General features: G+C 37.0%; 2 protein-coding genes across 13 annotated transcripts; one reads left to right on the forward strand and one right to left on the reverse strand.

The window, feature by feature from the left end:
- Positions 1-660: 660 nt before the first annotated feature.
- On the reverse strand, positions 661-17,431 carry LOC129718525 (cyclin-dependent kinase 2). The gene is made up of 3 exons (XM_055669375.1): positions 17,413-17,431; positions 2,059-2,296; positions 661-1,989 (listed from the first exon to the last, which is right to left on the reverse strand). Exons 2-3 carry the CDS (start codon positions 2,193-2,195, stop codon positions 1,224-1,226), a joined length of 903 nt encoding a protein of 300 aa, XP_055525350.1. The 5' UTR covers positions 2,196-2,296; positions 17,413-17,431; the 3' UTR covers positions 661-1,223.
- LOC129718526 (uncharacterized) lies at positions 8,340-11,259 on the forward strand. Of its 12 annotated transcripts, none has more exons than XM_055669376.1 (8): positions 8,367-8,572; positions 8,820-9,072; positions 9,132-9,222; positions 9,278-9,481; positions 10,555-10,719; positions 10,778-10,898; positions 10,966-11,084; positions 11,152-11,259. In XM_055669376.1, exons 2-8 carry the CDS (start codon positions 9,023-9,025, stop codon positions 11,200-11,202), a joined length of 801 nt encoding a protein of 266 aa, XP_055525351.1. In that variant the 5' UTR covers positions 8,367-8,572; positions 8,820-9,022; the 3' UTR covers positions 11,203-11,259. The 12 variants fall into 12 exon arrangements, with proteins under 12 accessions (XP_055525357.1, XP_055525351.1, XP_055525352.1 ...); XM_055669377.1 differs by having other exon boundaries at positions 8,869-9,072; XM_055669378.1 differs by having other exon boundaries at positions 8,914-9,072.
- Positions 17,432-21,261: the final 3,830 nt, after the last annotated feature.

The following is a 21,261-nucleotide window of genomic DNA, read 5'->3' on the forward strand; positions in this document are numbered from 1 at the left end:
CTGGCTGTGATCAAAAACTCTCTCAACAAAAAGGCACACAAAACCCAAGAAATTTTCCGAGGTAGAAACTACCGTGACTGCGGGTAGCTCTGCGCAGCACGTTTTCCGCGCACTCATCTTAAAAAACTATTTTTCAACAGTAAATTTTACTAAAACACAGTTGATTTGTGTGCTTTACCATGTGCATAGCATAGTCTGCTATAATAGTACAGAGATTAGGTATGTATTAGTAAAATTTACTGTAGCAAACAGTTTTATAAGCTCAGTGCGCGGGAAAATGTGCTGCGCAGAATTACCCGCAGTCACGGTACGTCTTTCTGCACTATACTGGGGTAAATTCCGTGAGGTCTCCTGAACGACACGAAAGGGATCCGAACTGCTTTTACTCGTCTCTTTGGAAATTGATATGCAGTCTCCCAACATCGTGCATTCTACTCGTAAAAAAAAAAATGAGTAGCACCCGATCCCTGAGTAAGAGACATCTCCGGAAAGAGACGGATAAAGTGTGTTGTGACATGCTACCTGCACTTACTTGTCTCTTTGGAAACGAATGTACAGTGCAATCCGAACTGCTCTTACTCGTCTCTTTAGAAATTTATGTGCAGTCTCCCAACGGCGTGTGCTTTGCACGCAAAAAAATGAGTAGCACCCGATCCCTGCCTTCAAGTAAATGTACTAAATATTACTTAAAATAACACATACTATGCGAAACATTCCATTGATTGTAAGTATTTGGTTGCTTTGCCAGAATTGACACAAGATAAGAGTAATCTGACAGGCTGGCCATCCCCGTGTTGAGTCACATATGCTCACTTACGTTAAAATCTGCGGGATTGTTAAAACCACGTATGAAACATTGAAAAACATTGTCCGTTAAATAGCATGATAAATAAAATTGTGCTGCTGTCAAATCACGCTTAGGATTACGTATTTCATAAACGAAAACAATTGTATACATTGTATTGCGAAGTCAGTAGATAAACTACGATAAATCGCCCGAAATAGTTCAAATCAAGCGGACATTAGAATAGTCTCTCGTGAGTCGCATTATTTAAAAAAATCGCGCTGAGTGGCGGAATAAAGCAGAGCATACTGAGTCAAAGTCAAGCATAATAATTAGTTTATGTTCCGTTGTAGTATAATGTGGTAATTTACTAACTGGGGCCTGAGGAACCCAAATTGAAAATTTGGCTAATAAAAAAATCATCAAACCATTTGAAGTACTAAATTCCAGGAGCCACAAGTTCGACATCATCAAAGTATTGATGTGCCATGGCATTACTAGCCGAAATACGTTGTGTAGGATCGTAAACCATTAGCACACGAAATAAATCCTGAGCCACGAAGCGAACGATCTCGTCTGGAATTGGTTGTTGCTCCCAGCAAGGAAAAGTCCTTTTATAATCTGGTAGCTGCGAAACGCCTGGCCAACTACGCTCGTTCGGTGTTCCCATGGTTCGGAAAATCCTGTAAAGCTGATCAATCTCGCTATCGCCTGGAAAAAGTGGCCTTTTTAGTATCATCTCAGCAAATATACAGCCCAAACTCCAAATGTCCACCCCTGTAGCGTAGAATTTAGTTCCCAGCAAGATTTCTGGTGCACGGTACCACAGTGTAACGACCTCATGTGTATATGATCGCATTGGGAAATTGAAAGACCTTGCCAATCCAAAATCGGCTAGTTTCAGATGTCCTTCTCGGTCGATTAGTAAGTTTTGCGGTTTGAGATCTCGGTGCAATATTCGATGCAAATGACAAAATGCTATCGCATCCAACATTTGGTGCATGTAACTTTTGACGAGCTTCGGAGTGAAGGCCGATTTATACTTATCCAACAGCTTTTTTAAATCCATATCTAAGTATTCGAAAATCATATAAATACTGGAATCTCTTACGGCTACGTCGAACAGAACAACAATCGAAGGATGCTGTAAGTCTTTGAGCAAAGAAATTTCTCGGATTGCCGTAGAAGGAACGCCTTCACTTTCGCTAGAATTATATTAGTAAATCATTTAGATATGCATAAAACGTTCAATTATAATATAGCAATTTTCTCACCTATCCAATCTAATGCGCTTGAGAGCCACATATTTTTGGGTATTGATATCCTTCGCCTTATACACAACACCGTACGTTCCTTCACCAATTTTCTCGACGCGCTGATAGTCCAGAATGTTAGGCATTTTGTAAGCCATCACAAAAATCGATATGCAATCTCTGTTGAGTTTATGTGCGAATGGTAAACGGCAGGAAATATAGTGCCATCTTCTTATTCAACTATTCCGTTTCGAAGAGTCTGCAACGGTTAAATATGTATTAAAATTAATAATTGTATAGCGTTCTTCAGATTTTTTTTGTATTTTTATGACAGCCGATTTTGCGCCAAATAGAATGTCACAGTAAAATTTGTTTGCAGCGGCACGCTTAGTACAAGGCGAATTGCGTGAATTCGCCCACCATGAAACCAGAGATGTCAGATCTCTAAAATCTATCCTTGATACAAAAAAAAATCGCTCACACAGACAAAATTCTGCAGATATCTGCACACATTTTGAGAAAGTCTTCGCAAACATAAAGATACTCTGGAAAAAATCTGCAAAAACTTATGTAAATCTGCAAATCAAGAAAAATCTGCATACGGACTCTAAAAATGTGCGTTATGCTGCCAAATCTTCACATCTGGTATCTCTGACACTCACTTAAATCGTGAAACATTTCATTTGGCTTCAGTTCAGATTAGGGCATCCTTAACAGTTGTTATGGCAGCTGTGTACAGCGCGGTTATTTTGCTCACTCACCCGTTTTCACACCGGTCGTTGCTATCGTTTCAGTTTGACGTTTCATCCAGCATAAACCTTTAGCAGCGCTGTTATCGGGCTGCTAAATTTGAGAGCGCGATGCTTCCCGGAAGCTCGGCTTTTATTTCTCTAGCGCGTTTAGCAGCGACCGGTACGGTGTGAAGTGATGATAGAGCGCTGCCAAACGGGGTATAGAAGCGCACCGTTAAGGATGCCCTTAGAGATACTCAGAGAGAGATAGAGATAAGCGATGAAAAAAACCGCTGGTTTGGCAACTAGATTTTGCATCTCAGAGGTGCCAGATCTCTTCTCAAAGCGCAACGTTGACTAACTTTTTCATTCGACTCGTATAACTGATGGTGACGGTGGAAGCCCTGAGGAATAATAAAGTGCACCACAAAAACCATGAAGGTGTTAAATTTTATGTTAATGTTTAGTTTTATATACTTTCACCATAGTTGATCATTATTTTGTTGACCATACAATAGGTCTTTGAACCACCAGTTAAAAATCACTGTGATAAAGCAATTTTGAAGCATTCTCAATTCATTGTTTAGCCAAAGAACATAAAAAACGTGTAAGAATAAATTTAACCTTTTTTGTACCTGATTTCTATACCTTTCAATGTGTTATCTTTCTTGTTCGTTTGGTTCAGATTTTGACATGTTCATTTGGCTCACAACATTCTCTTCGCATATCCCTCCCTCTGAGTATAGAGATAAGTGACTTTTCACCTACGCACACTAGGAAACGTGTAAACCCGTGTAAAGTTGCTTTTGTTTCCCGAAACAGTAAATAAACGCATCTCGTTGCTTCGACTTTTATCACTTTTTTATCATTTTTGGTCGATTATGTTTAGCAGCTTCTTCCGATTTCTGATCACGAATGAAAAAATTAGTTCAGAAACAAGTTTTAAGCATAGCATGAGTGTTCAACTGAATATTCGTCCAGCTACAAAAAATAACATTGCAAGCAAAACAACTCCGGACTACTTCGTGATTAGGGCGAATCTTACAACGACAACAAAACTCAAAAAAGGCAAACAAAATTTTCAATCACTAATTCAAATCCTAAATAACTATTGAACAATGTGTTTTTCATCCAAATATTCTAATAAAAACAAAATTGCTCTAGCTTTGTACATGGTAAACCTAAAGCTTGAATTTCAGTCGCTTTACATTGTATAATCTAGAATTCACAGTTTCGCCCTTTACTATGCAACCTTTCCGATCTGCTCGAAAGTATCGCCCTTCACTATGCGCCTTTTTCGATCTGCTCGACAGTGTCGCCTTTTACTATGCGCCTTATTTTGATCTGCCCGACAGTATCGCCCTTTACTATGCGCCTTATTTTGATTTGCTCGACAGTATCGCCCTTTACTATGCGCCTTGTTTTCATCTGCTCGACAGTATCGGCCTTTACTACACGCCTTGTTTACGTTATTGTATTGGATTACGCCCTTTGCTTTTGATGTTTATTTTGTTGACAACTTTGATTTCGCCCATTCATCAAGATGAAGTCAAGTTTCACCTTTCACTAACGTAAACAGCAAAAAGGGCTTATTCTTCATTCTATTTCATTTTGATATAAAGTAATTTTCGCCCTTAACAAACATCGAACTTTTCAATAGTTATAAAGGAGATACATTATTTTCTCAAAGTTTGAAGGTAGATAGTAGTTCACTTCATGCGTTTTCGGTATAATCTCATTTTGTTTACAGTTTGTTAGATTCGCCCTTATCACGAAGTATTCCGGAACTATTTGTAAATATTTTCCTCAACTAGTAGCACTAACACATTTGTACGTAAAAAGGTCTATTGCTAGTTCAGATGGCTGCGAAGTCTGCACGCTGCTTTATTTTAACTCTAATTTGATTAGGATCTACATAAAGGCCTCGAGTTAAAGTTTGGCCGACTATCACTAAAAGCTCCAATCGAACTGCCAAAAATCGTTCCAATTAAACATGAGCAATGCTAAAACTATGACGAAAAAACTTTTTTTTTTGAATGAAAAACTGAACTGAACTTTTCAGTGACAGTCGGCCAAACTTTAACTCTAGGACTTTACACACCAAAATTTCTTGTCATGGTTCAGCAATTTTATTTGCTGGAAACATACCAGCAAACCACTTGTTTACTGATTAACAGCATTTTTTTCAAATAATTGCTGTTATTCAGTACCACGATTTACTGAATTCCGTTCAGTTATTTATTTTTTACTGTAAACCAGTATTTCATTGATCAATTTACTGAAAACCAGTAATCGATTCAGTGATTCACGGAAAAACAGCAAAACTGTTTGCTGAACACAAAACAGCAAAATAATGTTTGCTGGAAACCAGTGAACAAACGAATATGTCAAAAGTTTTACATCGAGCTGTCATAAGTGAAAACCGCCAAATCGTTGTGAAGCTGACGCAAGTAGCAATGGGCAAAATCGATCCGATTTTTGCAAAATCGATCTTTTCGGGCTTATCCATCGATTTTTTGAATCGATTTCTCTGCGCGCGATCTTCTACTGAATCGATCCTTTGGATGGCAAGATCGTTTTTTTTTTCGCCTGATTGCATAGTGATATGCATTTATTGTTGCTAACGTAATCTGCGGCCTAATTCCGAGAACCCTTTTTTTTGAAGAGAAGAAAGTTTCTTCATTGATAGTATACAAAATTTTTTTCTTCTTGGAAGAAGTGTGTGCTCGGAACTCGGACACTGATCTGAAAAATGTGTCAATTTTTTACCGGGATGACCATAGTTGAAGAATGGGCTAAAGTTCAATAGACATGAAACCGAGGAAAACGCATTTCAAATGTTTTTGCTGGTTAAAAAAATTGTCTACGTCCATGACAACTTTTTTCATGAGTATGTCACCACCCCCACAAGGTTCCAGAATATCCAGCTTTCCACGAACGGTAATGGCGGATAGGGCACGCTGCCCATTTTGACGTTTTCTGTAGGTCAGGGAAGCTGGATAACCTTGTCGTCGAGCTGAAAAAGAACAATCCGCAGCCAAATTAAGTCCCTCCAGTATTTTTAACGCAGTAACCATTTTTTTGCCTTTGTAAACGCGACCCGTATGAAATTTGGCTAATACGCATGCGTTGTGAAATATATCAAGGATTAGGCGTGGGTGAAACGGCTCTTTTGCAAGAGCGGCTCTGAACTGACTCATGGTTCACAATGATTCACGAGCGTTGACAGTTCGTGTTGTCTCGGTAAACTTCGGGTTCACGCGAACCAAACAGTTCTGCTGCGCTAAAAGAACCGTGGTTCTTTTTCGTGAGCTGTTCGTTCTTTCGCTCTTTCCTAAGAACCGGTTCATATGAACGGCTCGTGATAAGTTTGCACCTCGAACTGAATAAAAATTACCGACCACAAGACCGCCTTGAAAGTTTGACATATATTGTATACAATCATTACTAACTGATTGGTGTAGATTGGGGTGGCAATGGACTTTGACAGTTTTATTTAGAAGTAGTGTTCAATGTTCACAGTTAGCAAAATTTCGATTTTTTGGATAACACCCGACCTCGACGTCTTATGTATTTCTAATAACCCGTTCACATGATGTAATATTGCTCATCTTGATTTTAGATCCCATACTCCAAATTTTCCGTGAAAACTAGATGTATGTATGTTTCAAGATACGCGATATCACGTGATATCTGCTATAGTGTGAACAAGGCATAAGACATTTGGCACAAAAAAAAACTATTACAAACTGTGCTTTTATTCAGAAGTCGAGAAAGTGAAATTTAGACCAAATACTCCTAAATTCCGGTTGAGCTGAAATTTTGCATTGCATTGGATATTGAATTTACCATTTTGGACATTAGCCAACATTTTTTCATATTTGCTACCTCTGCAAGTGCACTTTTTGTAAATTGGCTTCCGTAGGGATGTTGTTTACTATCGTTGTGGGTGTTTACTATCAACCACCAATTTTTTTATTTCGGTAGAAAAGGCATATGCGCTTATTTTTCAACTATGAGTAGCGGGGTACTCGTTAACTCAAATATTGCAAAAGTTGAATTAAATGTTCGTGCATATGCCGTGCTGCATTCTGTTCTGCATGGTGTCACGCTCGCCATTTTTGTTTATTTGAGTTTGTGCTGCGGATGTTCCGATTTTTTTATGAATTGGGTTGTTCAGCTATATCAGTTTTTTCTCTCATCTGAAAGATCTGAATTTTCTAAGTAAAACGTGATTTAAAAAAATATATATCATTGTCCTTCGCTTTTTAAATCACGATTTGAAACTGCTTGAAATTTGCTCGAAACCGCTACAATGACAGATCGCCCAACTACCAACTGTCATTGTAGCGATTTAGAGCTTTTGTTTTTTTCTTAAAAACCGAAGGAAAATGATATAAAGTTTTGAAAAATCACGTTTTACTTAGAAAGTTACACTCTTTTGGATGATATATAAAAATCGGAAATCCGTGAATAGCTAAACAACCCAATTATACAGGTTTGGATTGCTCTTAGTGCATCCGAAACAAAAGACCATTTCACGAACCCACAGGTGTCACGGATCCTGCTGACGTTGATGATGCTTTCACGTGCATTATGTCAGCGGTTCCAAACTTTCTGTCAAAATTTCGTTCATGAATCAAGTTCACAAACGTCTCGTGAAATGGTCTATGGGATGAGCGACAACGAAAATTCTTAGAAGAAAAAAAACCGCCAAAAGAGTACACGCGGTAAAAGAAGATGGCAATAAACTAAAAAAGCCGTATCGTTAGTAGATGTTGTGAACGAAAACTCGTTGAGCATGATTGATACACCAGAAAACGCAAACAAAACAAAATCTCCATAAATATAACCAAAAAAGGTCGTAAAAAGCTTATACCGAACAAAAATCGATTTTTTGTTGAATCGATTTTCCAGCCTCGATTTTCTTATGAATCGATTTTATTTATTTTGATTAATCGATGCAGGAGAATCGATTTTTTTTCAAAGATCGCCCATTGCTAACCTATTTACCTCTGCTAATGTCAGAAGCATAGGGTTCCCACATGTATTTCTGTTCATTTGGCTAAACAATTAGACCAACTGTACCGTTCGGTAGAATCTCTGTTCAAAAATCTGTACAAATCATTTTGGTTTTCCGTTGAATTTTAGATACCCAAGATTTAATTATTCGAACGTTTGAGAAAATGTTTATTATTTTTAATTGGAATGATAAAATATTCCGATTGTTCTTAGTGCCTTATTAAACTATGAAATCAAATAAACTAGATTTAAATCATAATGTTGCTGTCTAAATTTTTAATGGGAATGTTTTCACCCTTTCCCTCGTGTCCAGGGATACCAAATGTGCAGATTTATATGCAAAATGCAGATTTTTAGAATTTGCATATTAGATTTGCAGATATGATCAGTATTTGACAATTTCTGCAGATTCTTGTTAGAGCCTACTTATAATTGCGTAGTTTTTCTCAAAAGGTGTGCAGACTTTTGTTAGAGAAAGCGCATTTTTTCCGAACTGGGATTGGTTTTATAGGTTTCGAGCGTTTCGCGCAGATACAGATATTTATTAAAGCAATCTGGCATCTTTGTTCGTGTCAAAATGTAAATAGTATAAAAGTTCGGTTGTTCGTCAATATATTCAGTTATGGATATAACGGAATTAAAAATAGTTTGCCTTTTATTGATTTGAAAAGTATTTTATTTCAGTTTTACGTGTACTCGATTTCAACGATTAGCGTTTTATATTGTTGTGTTTTGTAGTGTTACTCGCGTGATGTGATGACTTCGGTGTACTCTACAAAAAAGTAAATATGGCTTGAAATGTTTTTTTTTTTTCTGATTTCAATTTATCAATGTTTTCTTCCTTGATGTGAAACAAAGAGGCAAGTAATCAGTTATAAATTACGGTGCCAACATTAACATCATTGATTTGGATCTTCGAAATTATATCTGAGATCACCGCGCACACTGTCATTGATTTATTTTCCTTGAGCAGTAGCAGCCTTCAGCGTTTATAATGTTTACTTCCAAGCTTTTTTTCTATTTTATCAGGTGTTTTGCGTTTTTTAAGTTATAGTAATGATTTGTTTCTTACAATGAGGGTGCAATACCGTAATAAGCAGGTAATTTTTCGCGGATTTCTCAGCGAGTTGTTCAAAATATTTGAGTTCTGAAGTTGAGAATAGGTAGGGGCGTAAAATTTTAATTGCACAGGTAAATGTGCAGATTTGAGGCATAGAGAAATAGGATCGTTGATGGAGATCACTTTAGTCGCTGAAGTGTCCAATCCGAACAGTTTTCTGGTGTACATATATATACTTTTGACCGTACTTTTACGTTTTTAATTTTTTCCCTTTTTTTCAGTCATCCGAGCACACATTATAAAAATATTATTGCCGTTTCATTGGTAAACAAATATGATATGCTGAAATCGGAGTTTGCGGAGGTACCCCAGGTTCTATCGGATTAAGATGTTCATTTCAATATCGAGTATAACATGTTTTTTTTAGGCTGTGTGGTTTTACCCGCACGGAAGAGGATACGGAAAACATAGTGGCAAACTACACTACCGTATTGAATATATGGTGAAGAAGCACGAAAAGCAGATCCGTCAGAACAAAGTTATTCCTAATGTAAACATCAACTTCGATGCATCAACCAGCAATGCCACAGGAACCAGTTTGGAAACTACTGAGGAAAACTTGATAGAAATCGTAAGTTCTTTTTCATACTTTATGTTGCTCGCTTATAACGTTTCTCGAAAAACTGACCGGGCGAGTCATATACCAATCGACATAGTTTTAAAACAGTTGATGGGGGCTATTACAGGAGACGACAAGTGGCGAGTTTCTAGTCTGACCAATATGGTATTACAGATGGCGAGTCGGCTGGACGAGTAGCTCGTCTGCAAAACTGTTCGACTCGTTCTTGACCCAGCTTCATCAGCCAAGTTTCATTTGCGTTCTACAATACAACATTTGGCTCGTCTCGTCAGTGACAACACGCGGCGAGTTGCTCGCCTCATCTTCTGTAATAGGGCCCCGATGTGTGTGTTTATACAAAAGCTCGATTTTCTCTGTGATGACAACCACATTTGAACATTCCAACGCTCTTGTTCTCTTTCGAGAGTTCGCTTTTGAAAGCGAAGCAAAAACCTGGACGGCCCCTAGTAAAATTTCTGATATAAAACATTTATTCGATATTGTTATATGTTGGGAAAATCTTCGGTGTGGTGATTGTACTTGCATGTTATAGTATTGTTATATAGGACCGTGTTTGCGATAAAGTCAGTTTCATATCGTCCTGAACTTAATTTGCAGAAGGGTTTGAAAGCCGCTTCTACATAGATATTTACATGAAAATTTCAATCAGCAGTTAAATTTACCAATGCCTTCGCGTCGCTACCCATCGAAATTGAAAAGACCATTCAAATCATGCAGAAACATTGTAAACCTGACAAAACTAAGCGCAAACTATATCACGTAGGATACATTCAAGAGAAGAGTATTGAAAAGACTAGTCGATTTTTTCCCAAGTAGGTGCTCAAGGGTCCATCCATCCGAGAGTTATTCAAGTTGTAGACACTGATGCAAGCTTAGGTTAATTCGAGGACTGTTCTTAGTTAACACGTGAAAAAAATGTGTTCGACACAACTTTGGCGGCAATCATAAATTAAGTAACGCTCATAGGGGGGATAGAGGGTATCCTTGAGCGTTACCATCCTTTACATAGGGGAATTTTTCGTTAAAATTCCTTTCTTTCGCATCTTAATATTTGTTATTTTTAGGTTGAAAACCTTAAATTCATCGTGCCATCCGACGAATCACTAGAGATGATACGAGCAAACTGGATAAAGACCTTCAAAATTCGCCAAGAGCATCGCAGAAAAGTTACCGAACCCGAGCTAATGTTGGAAATGTTCCCACTTTCTACGGCGTTCAGAGGAGCCTTGGTAATTTTGAAGTGAGATTTATTTTTTCTATTTTTATTAGTCATGTGTCTTCATATAGATTAACTTGGATTTTAATGACATGTTTCCATCCGCTAATCCCAACATCGAAGGTGAACTAGATTCATTGCAGATCAAAATTACCAATAGATTTGCCCACCTACACTCAACAATACCGGATCGTAAGTCACCGTTATGTTTATTTAAAAAAAAACGCATTATTCCAAATTAATTTGTTTTTTTTTTTAGATTTTATCCGCATGTTACTAATCGTAAAGGAAAAAAATCCACCACGCGGCGCTAAGCGGACAAATGACGGTTCACAGAAAGTTAATAACCTTCTGGAGAGAATTGTAGAGTGGATTGATGTATGTTATTTCTTCAATGAAAAAATATGTACTGAATTTACAGTCAAATAATATTCTCTTTTTTCAGCCAGAAGAAGATGTCGAGCAGTATGCTGAGAGGTATAAAGCCACGAAATAACCACTAACAGCTTCCTTCTACAATTGAAATAAAAAGTTAAAACTTCTTCCGTAATAATTTTTTTTAGTTCAAACTATTGTTTCATTTATTTTTAATGTTCGTTCACAATGTTCTGTAATTTTTATTTTCATTTTATTTTCTGTTATTATTGGAAGTACATAAAGAAAACTCAATAGTGCGTGGCTACCATATTCTGTCTAGGCATTTTATTACGCCCACGCACATTCATAGTTAAATTACAGTTAATTTGGATAATGTTAAAATAAAACAAGGAATATAAAAAATATCGACTGTAATTTGGCTATGATTCTGCGGGTGGGCGAAAGCTGATGCCTAAACAAAACATGGTGTTCAGGCCCCTACTGGTTAACTAGTGAATCAATTTTGGTTTTGCTGGACGTTCAGCAAAAAATAACAATAACTGTAAAATCAGCAAAATGTACTCCGCTATGCTGAACGTTCAGCAAAAACTTTATTGCTGACAAATCAGCAAGCGATATTAAATCTTGCTGAACTCCAGCAAAAACATAAACTGGCTAACCAGCAAGCAGTATTTTGTTTTACTGAACATACAGCAAGCGATCTGTCATTCTTAGGCAATTGAGTATTGCTGATTGATCAGCAAATTTCATTTTGCTGGACAGATTGCTGGAAATACAGCACACCAAAAATCAGCAAAATTTTGCTGGTTTCCAGCAAATAAAATTTGATGTGTATTTGATCTACTCAGTTGGGTATTCTGACACGCTCATTTTATGTTACTCTAAAGTGAGTAAGATATCACCCATTTCTGAAAAAAGTGGAGGTACCCTAATTAGAGTACTTTTACGGTTACTCACTTCTGAGCAAAGCCTGACAAAGTCATTTTCAATTATCAGGTTATAGTGTCACTTTGACCCGTCGCTTTCAATTGAAAAGCTTTTGTATCATTTTCGAGCACTTCGTGAGTCACATGAAACCCAGTCGAAAGCACTTGCTTTGATTTCGACAACTGAAGGGCTTGGAATTGATACAGATGCTTTTTAATTGAAAGCGGAGATTATCACCATCACTCTCACATGACGATTGTCAATTGAAAATGACAATGAGCGCTGACGGAAACAGGAGGCCTCCATACAGTACTTCACGCATATATAGGAATGAGGGAGAAAATATTGATCGGAACTTGCGTGATGTATTTATTGGAGGCCATTGCCGTTCTAACTACGGCTTGCGGTATTAGAAAACTATCATCAAACGACGCGATGCGGTGCTAATTTCAATTGAGATAGTGAAGGAAAGGAAAGAGTCTTTCTCTCCGTCACTCTCTCCGTCGATTGAAATAGTCATTAGTTTCATTTGAAATGATCCGAAAGAAGAAAGAAGGAAAGAGAGAAAGAAGTGATTCGTTGACAGTAGCCGAAAGGAATCTAGTGAAAATGAAATTGTTCGAATCGAAATGACAGCGCGAGTTAGTCAATTTCATTGTTTTGTTTCGAAAATGTAGAGCCCTGCTTCTGAGTAATGGCGTCATACGTCAAAAACTGAGTAGAATCTGCTCTGTTTATGCAAACCAGAAATCAAAAAAAATTAGTACAATTTACCCAGTTTGCCTAAATTTGGAAATTTGATGATTTCTGGTTTTTGTAAATCTGACTCAATAAATAAAATTAATTTAGAAGAAACATTGATTTATTTTTCATCGAAGCATTATAAATGTTTTAAATCGTTTCCGCGTCTTCATTGAATGCGGCAACCAACCGGTTCACAGTTGCCCGTGAACCACAGAAAACAGACGTTCATCTTATTTTCAAAAGATGTGCAAAAACTTGCAACCGTCATTTAACAGTAAGTGGTAATGCTCCCGTTATGTGGCGCTCGCGTCACTTAAAAACCAATCACAGATATCGATAAAATATCGATACAGCAATATTAATGCAGTGCAACTGGGGCACCACAAGACAGATGTCGTTAGTGTATTAATGTATTTGGATTCAAATTTTTACACACGATTTTTAAATTTCTTTATATGAACATGAATGTCTGTTCTCTGTGCGTGAACTATGGCTCACATTTTTGTACAGTACGCACGCCAGAAAATCCTTCATCATCCGTCACCAAACACTGCGAAGGATTTAAATTGTATCGATTGCATGTATTGTGCGCTGTACATCAATACAAATGTTTTCGTTTATTCTCACAAATAAAAGCTTGGCATTAGACGGCATCGCAGAACATACAACATGCGGTTGTTCATTTTGAAGAGATAATTTATATGTTTTCAATCCTCTGCAATACTGATGTTGGACACGGAAATGATATTGAACATTTATAATGTTTCGATAAAAAATAAATCTATGTTTTTGATTTTTCTGAATTTATTTTATTTATTGAGTCAGATTTACAAAAACCAGATATCATCAAATTTCCAAATTTTGGCAAACTGGGTAACTTGTACTCATTTTCGTTAATTTCTGATTTGCATAAACAGAGTAGATTCTACTCAATTTTTGACGTATGACGGCCTTACTCAGAAGTGAGTAACCGTAAAAGTACTCTATTTAGGGTACCTCCACTTTTTTCAAAAATGAGTGATATCAAACTCACTTTAGAGTAACAAAAAATGAGCGTGTATGTTGTTTGTAATACCCCGTTCACACTACACCGCACATCACCTGATATCAGGCGGTTCGTGCTATCGAGGCCATATCACCATCCATATTACCTGATATCCAATACAATCGAGCTGTCAACGGATATCACCTCGGCTACATGCTTTAGCGGATATCATGTCCGAAAACCAATAATAGCCACATTTCCAGCAGTTGGCGACACGGCCAAGAGACATTTGACGAAGCCCTACAAATTTCGCAATTCGCGTTGCATGCGAGAAAAAAGGAAGGAAATACTTTTGCTATTTTCATCCCGCATATGTTGACAAATTGCATATGAGAACTCGCGTTGGTGCGAGCCAACTAACTGACATCTCTATCCTAATCCCATTGCTCTTGTTGATTTGTTTTAGCTTTGACCTGTTTTTGTTTTCCTCTCTTTTCAATTACCAAAGCAAATGTCAAATCATATCAGCTTACTATAGTATGAACGCTCGAGGTAATATCCGATATCATCTGGCGATATCAGGTGATATCCGGCGTAGTCTAAACTAGGGATGGGAAACCTGTCGATAATTATCGATAGCTACAGGCTATCGATAGAATCGTTAAGCTTTCCGCGTTATCGATAGTTATTGATATTTTCCTCGCATTGGCATTTATACTCCACAATGATGCCAGAACTGAAAAAATATTTTGGCCTAGCCTTTGTTTGAAGAGAATTCGATGATTGTTTGCTTTCACATGAAATCCTCTTTAAAATTGTTAGAAAATTGAGGGATACCACATACATAAGACATACGTAACACTGGCGTTTTTTTCTGGTACATGTTGCCCCATAGTACTCCGTACCTCCTCATGTCCAACTGCTCGACAAATAATGAAGAAAATGAATTTTCTTTTTCTCGGCTTTATCGAGCCCCAAAGAAGACCCCATAAGGAACTGTCAAAAAGTTATTTACAAAATCAATGCAGCATTTTTCGACTAGGAACGAGACAAATGCAGGGCTGCGCAGGTACACTGCCTTCAAAAAGAACTCAAACAGTGATTTTATTCAGAGTGTGGTACCGCTCGAGTAGTTCATTTTGTACCAACTTTTTTGGAAGATTTCTTCCTGAGTGTTACGTATGTCTTATGTATGTGGGGATACTCATTTTCGCTCATTCTACCTTATACGGACAACGACAAGATTTCGCCTAAGTTCGAATAATGTGTGCGAATGAACTTTTAAATATTGTTCCTGTCCACAACGGGAGCAACATTTTGTTGTTTTTCTTCATCTGGTTCTAGCTGTCAAACTATCGATAATTATCGATAGTTATCGATGGTATTAGGGAATTTATCGATAATTATCGATAGCCATTTCTTCAGTCGATATTTCCCATCCCTAAGAGCAAGCCCACCAGTGGCTAAATTGAAGTTTCTAAAGCTAGTTTGGCAACTCCCACCATAACGCGGCAACCGCACCGGGCGTTGCTATGTTGGTTTGAGAAATAGCAATCCCCACCTCGGGTAGTAGCGAGTTAATAAATTTGGCAACGCGATAGCAACGAGCCGAATCGTTGCTATTTGATGAAATGTCAAGCTGTTGTTTTTTTTTGTGCTCGATAGTGAATGTTCGTAATAATATTACGAAGATGATGAGTGTTTCGAATGCGGACTCAATTGGTCGGCCTCAGCCTCGCTTGTTAAACACGTCGTAGGACGCAAGTGTCAGCGTGAACCACTACTCAATTTTATTTCCGATTGAGCTGAAATTTTGCACAGGGTGTTTTTTCGGGCAGGTAAACATTTTGTATAGGTTTTTTTATTGAGATGACTATTTTGGTTGGCTATTTTGGTCTGCAACCTACACGATGAGGAAAGCTCAAATCCTCACAAGGTTGGCCAATATTATTTAATAAACCTGGAAGGTTTAGGCAAATCTGCTCGGGAGTATTACCAACTTTTTTCCCGTTTCGTTCGGTCATTGTATAAAAAACCATTTTTCTCCTTTACCGCTGTTTCAATCTTCAAAAACAACCTAAGATGCGTTCGAAAGCGGCGTTGGAAATGGTCATCGGTATAGACCGTTGTTAAAACGCTGGATGGCACCTTCCTCCGTATGGCGGTCAATATTTGGCTATTTACTAGGCTGAGAGTCGCCCCGAATCTTTCCAAAAACCATTTTCTTAATCGCGTATAAAGAAATTTGTTTTGCGAAATCACTTTCTTCGTCACTATATTTAAGTTCTTTTTGGAGGCGAATTTTCAAATAATAATAGCAAATTGTGGGAACCGAGACAGCATGAAATACAGAATACAACTAATGACAGTTCGCTAGCTTTCAGTAGAATAGTCATTTAGGCCAACGTTTCAACGTTGCCCAGTTTAACGGAATTACTTTAAATGAACATATAAGGATGAAAAAATTTATGTACGCACAAGTAAAAAAATCTGCAAAAGAATTATGTTATCGATAACTTGAGAGAACGGAAACGAAGTTAAAAAAAAGTGACGTGAAATGGAGGGAACATTTTATAAAGTAGAAAGAACGTAGATCATTCCGGAAACGACTGACTGATGGATAAGTTGGTTATTATTAGATCCGCAAAAAATATGCGAAATACATCACAAACAAACATTTTGCCAACGCTGGCTAGTGACGGTCTTCAGAAATTGGCAACTGCCGGTGTGAAAAAGAAATAGTGGAATTGGTGATCCCCATTAGCAACGACCGGTGCGAAAATCGGTTGCTATCCAAAATAGCAACGGCCAGCGTTGTGAAAATAGCAACTCAAATGGCAACTCACCGGTGCGCTTGCTCTAATTCAATTATCCAGTACCCGATAACTCACTTTTAGACATTTTGCACACACGCTCGTTCAATTTTACTCTAAATTAAGTAAAAAGTACTCACTTTTGTATTTTGATTCAAAATGTCAAAAAATGAGTAGCATTGATCAACGAAACTGAGTAACTTTCACTCAGTTTTCATATTTTTTTTTGTTTTACTCACTTTTGGGTAACCGTTCATTTAATATCAGTTTGCTGTAAACAAAAGCTAGACATTAAACAGTCCCCTGTTTGTTTCGCTCATTTGTCAATGGATTTGGTTTTGAAAGTACTGAAAGGAATGATCACAATAAACGAAGTTGTGCTGCAGTAGTGAGAGAACGAAAAGTGATGATTATGTAAGTGCATGGAAACATCGGATACGTCGCGCTAGTTCGAATAAGTTTTGTGTTTGTTAAGCAGGTATTAGACGAAGCAAATATTTGCTATTTTTAGTACGGGTTTTATTTTGTGCAAATAAAATTCGTACCAAAAAAAGGCAAATATTTGCTTCGTGTAATGCCTGCTTTACATTGATTGATATTGATTTTGTAACATATTGATCAAGCTATTTGAGTGGTCAGATCGTATTCTTGAATCATGGATGAGACGGTAATGCTTATTCTTCTATTCTTATTCTTATTCCTATATACCTGGAAGTATACCGAGGAAAAATCAAAAACGTGTCTATGTTTGGTGCTGGGTTGTTGGTGGGAAGGGCCCTTACAGTCATAATACCAGAAGGAATTCGTTCATTGTACGATGAAGGAATCTTGAAGTTAAATACGTGGGCACCTCACTTACCCCGGGCAATAAACACAGCGCTGATGAGCATTTATCCATAATAATGCTCTCGCTAGTGCTGGGCTTTGCCTTCATGGTGCTTTTCAATCAGATGTCATCGCGGCGCAAGGAAGGATCTAATGAGCGTAACAATCTGGCAAACTGCATTCGTTTTTTGATAGCCTGTAACTATCTTCTTGCTGTAACGCATGCATGACTCAAACGGAGTTTTAAGTAATATCAGGAATACAGAATTTGCAAATTTGTCTGTAAAACACAAATTTTTCGAGTCTGTGCTCTTTCAATTTGCCGTTGTATAAAAGTTTCTTCGGAATTTTGAGTATATTTGCGCACGTAGATTTTCTAAAAATGTGTGCGAGAGCATAACCTGTGAGGCAGACTTTTCGGGGTTTCGTGTAGTTGTAAAAATTTTACAATCCTGCATCTCACTATTTTGTGAAACGAGAATCAACATTCGACCGTGATGAAGTGTGCTCGAAATTGTAACCAAAGCCTTAAATCCAGAAAAGCTCATGTTTAATAATCGAAGTACGCTAACATGGTTATTGCTGAAATCTTATGAAATTTATTATTTTACGTTAAAATAAACCAAAATGTTTGGTAAAACGACAGTAAATACAAAATCCGTTGGCGATGAATATTTTCTACCTTTCAGTTATAAACATACTCATAACAAAAAAATGCTTTTTTCCCCTTGGTTCAAATTGACAGTCAATGACAGCTCATTCTGGTTCATTTTGACACTCACACAGTTTCGTATCCGTTTCTCCCTCCCAGGAGTTCTCCAAGCGAAAACACACAAACACTACGACAGGGCCCGCTTTACACTGTATATTGAAGTTTGTGAGAGTTAGGATTGCCACCTGATAGGGACATCTAGCCCGGAGATTTTCAAAGTATTGGGAGGGGAGGGGGGTGTATGGTGCATTGACATGCTTGTTGTAATTTTTTTCACCACATAATCTACACTATTTATTTACTTTATTTATTTTAGCGATTATTAATAGCCGATCGAATTCAGTGATTTTGGTGACAATGTCAATAGAATATTTCAATGAAGTTGGGTTGTTTAGCTATTCACGGATTTCAGATTTTTACATAACAGCTAAAAGAGTGTAATTTTCTGAGCAAAACGTGTTTTTTTTAAGTTATACATTGTCCTTCGATTTTTAAATGAATGATTAATATCGTTCTAAATCGCTACAATGAAAGTTGGTACATGGACGAACTGTCTTTGTAGCGATGTCGAGTAGATTTCGTGCAATTTTAATTCGTGATTTAAAAATTGGAAGACGACGATAGAAAATTTTTGAAAATCACGTTTTGCTTAGATTTGTAGTTTTGCTTAGAAATGCAGCTCTTTCAGATGATATTAAAAACTGATATAGCTAAACAACCCTGATGAAGATTTGCCGTAAATTCGACAGTCTTAAAATCTCCTTTGAAGAAATTCTCAAAATTAATGCCGAAATTACTTCGCTGATCTTCTGAGTTTTCCGGCAATGCGTAGAGCTTGAAAATGAATTGTTCAATTTATGACTTATGTCGTTTCCACAGCGAGTTGAAAATAATTTCGTAGGTTCAGAACAAATTCGCTTTCACCCAGAGACCCGGAATTAATTTCCAAACCCAGGGAAAATTCGCGTTCACCCGGAGACCCAGAGATCACCTCCCAAACCCGAAAACTTCGGGTGAAACCCGAAGAAGTGGCAACCCTAGTGAGAGTGTGAATCAAACTCGGTTGGTTTTTATGCTCTCTTTCAGATGACAGTTCTCACAGGTGACAAAAAACTCTTACAGCTAATAAAAAATAACAAGCATCGCACTAATACAAATGCACCTGGAGAACTCTATAAGGAAGGTTATGGGGGGGGGGGGGGGGTAGTGTGCGATCTACTGATACCTGAACATAATTTACGAAAAATCGAGAGTGTATCAACAATGGGGTGCCAATGGAATGTTTAAGAGAAATTAGATTTTCGAATTTCGTTCAGTAGTAATGTTTGCAATAAAAAATGGACATTTTTCGGATGGTGATAGAAAAAAACCAAGACAGATAATTGATTTTAATGAATTTCCGATGGAAGGTAATTATACAAGCTTAAAATTAAAATCAAAAAGCAAGTTTTTGAATTCCTTGTTCGTTTTATTTATCAATTCCTCCTCAATTTTCGCGTCAAAATGCACAATAGTAGTTCTTGAAGTTTCCGGAATCGATTCTTTTTTAATAGAAAATCTCTTAGAAATGCATGAAATATCAATTTCTGATATTATTTCATAAAAATTTTAAATAAAAAAAGTATAAAATTTTCAAATAAAAAAAATCAGGGATATGGAAACTCTTGCGTTGGAAGACTCTAGCTACATCAGAACACGCAATAAATCAAAAAACTGTAACTTTAACCGCTTTGAGGCTCTTTTTCCCGAAGTCCGATTGAGCTCAAATTTGGCATAGGAAATTTTTACGAGCAAACATTGTTAATCTTTAAAACTCTATCTTAAATGAAATTTAGAACTCTATCGTAAATAAAATTCTCTATCATAAATGAAACAATTGAAAAAATAATCCTTTTTCCTGAGAAACTTTACAACTGTATCTGTAGATTTATAACCTCTCGTTCAACATTATCCATCGAAAAGTCTGTCGCTCGCAACATTACTTGTTTTGGTTTTGTCCAAGGGGCTCGTGTGGCTGTCAACCTCCATATATTTTCCATTTACACACTTATTTCAGCCTTGATTGTTCGGTAATTTTTATGACGGTCGCGTTCAGTAAACTTGAAATTTTACTGATCATTCTGAAATTTCCTGAAAAATTACTGATGTCGGTTAACGTTTTTGCCGAAATACTGTTCCATAAAATTCACTTGACGAGTTCAGCAAAAACATTGCTGACCTCTTCAGTAAACTAGAATATTTTTTGCACTTTTTTATAGTTCAGTAAATATTTAACGATCTATCAGCACTTATCCAGATGTTGCTGAAAAATCTTTAATTGTTATACTGAACTTTTGTTTTATTTTTACTATACTGTTCGGTAATTTTTCTGCATCTGTCATAACAGAATCGCACATCAGAAGTCTGCCATTTTGAGATTTTTAGAAAAGTTTTGTGGTTGTGTTATATCAAGTGTTCTACGAGCCATTTGCACAAAAAACTCTAAAAGCGGTATCGTGCCTTCAAATTTACCACTATCTAGTTTTAGTCGAATGTGCATGAAACATTAGTATAATGGTCTGAACAATCCGAAATACCTGTATAAAATTAGTCATCGGTTGCAATAGCAGCTATAGGAATAGTTACATTCATATATTTATCTATATTATTATAACCGGGAAAAAGCTTACGTTGCAAGTTTGTGACGAATCATCAGCTTTGTAAATGCCGACTCATGCAGCAACTTTTGATGAACGTTTCGTAAATTTTTGCTGAGCTATCTTCTTTTTTTGACGTTTCAGCAACAATGAATCATTTGTCATAAATATATACTGTCTTATTCAGTAAACGAAAAACTAGGCAAATATTTGCTTCGTCTAATGTCCTTTTTTGCTAGTTAGTTCACTACTAAGATAGTTGCTTGAATTTTTTCTTGGTTTATCGACAACAATTTTTGAAACCTGTAAATTGATAAAAAATTAAAACCCGTAAATCAGTGCGACCAGAAATAAATAAATTAATAAAACTCAGTCAGTGCAACTCGGGTCGTGGCGCGATAACACATTAGTTACGTAGGCATTCAAAAGCTCTAAAACCTGCCTGCCTAACATCAGCTTTATCTTCAACAAACTAAAAGTATTGGACACTTCAGTTTCTGATGAAATGTAGCAAGAGCTGGAATCGGTGATTCAG

Source organism: Wyeomyia smithii, chromosome 1, assembly GCF_029784165.1.
Source record: "Wyeomyia smithii strain HCP4-BCI-WySm-NY-G18 chromosome 1, ASM2978416v1, whole genome shotgun sequence".
NCBI lineage: Eukaryota > Metazoa > Arthropoda > Insecta > Diptera > Culicidae > Wyeomyia > Wyeomyia smithii.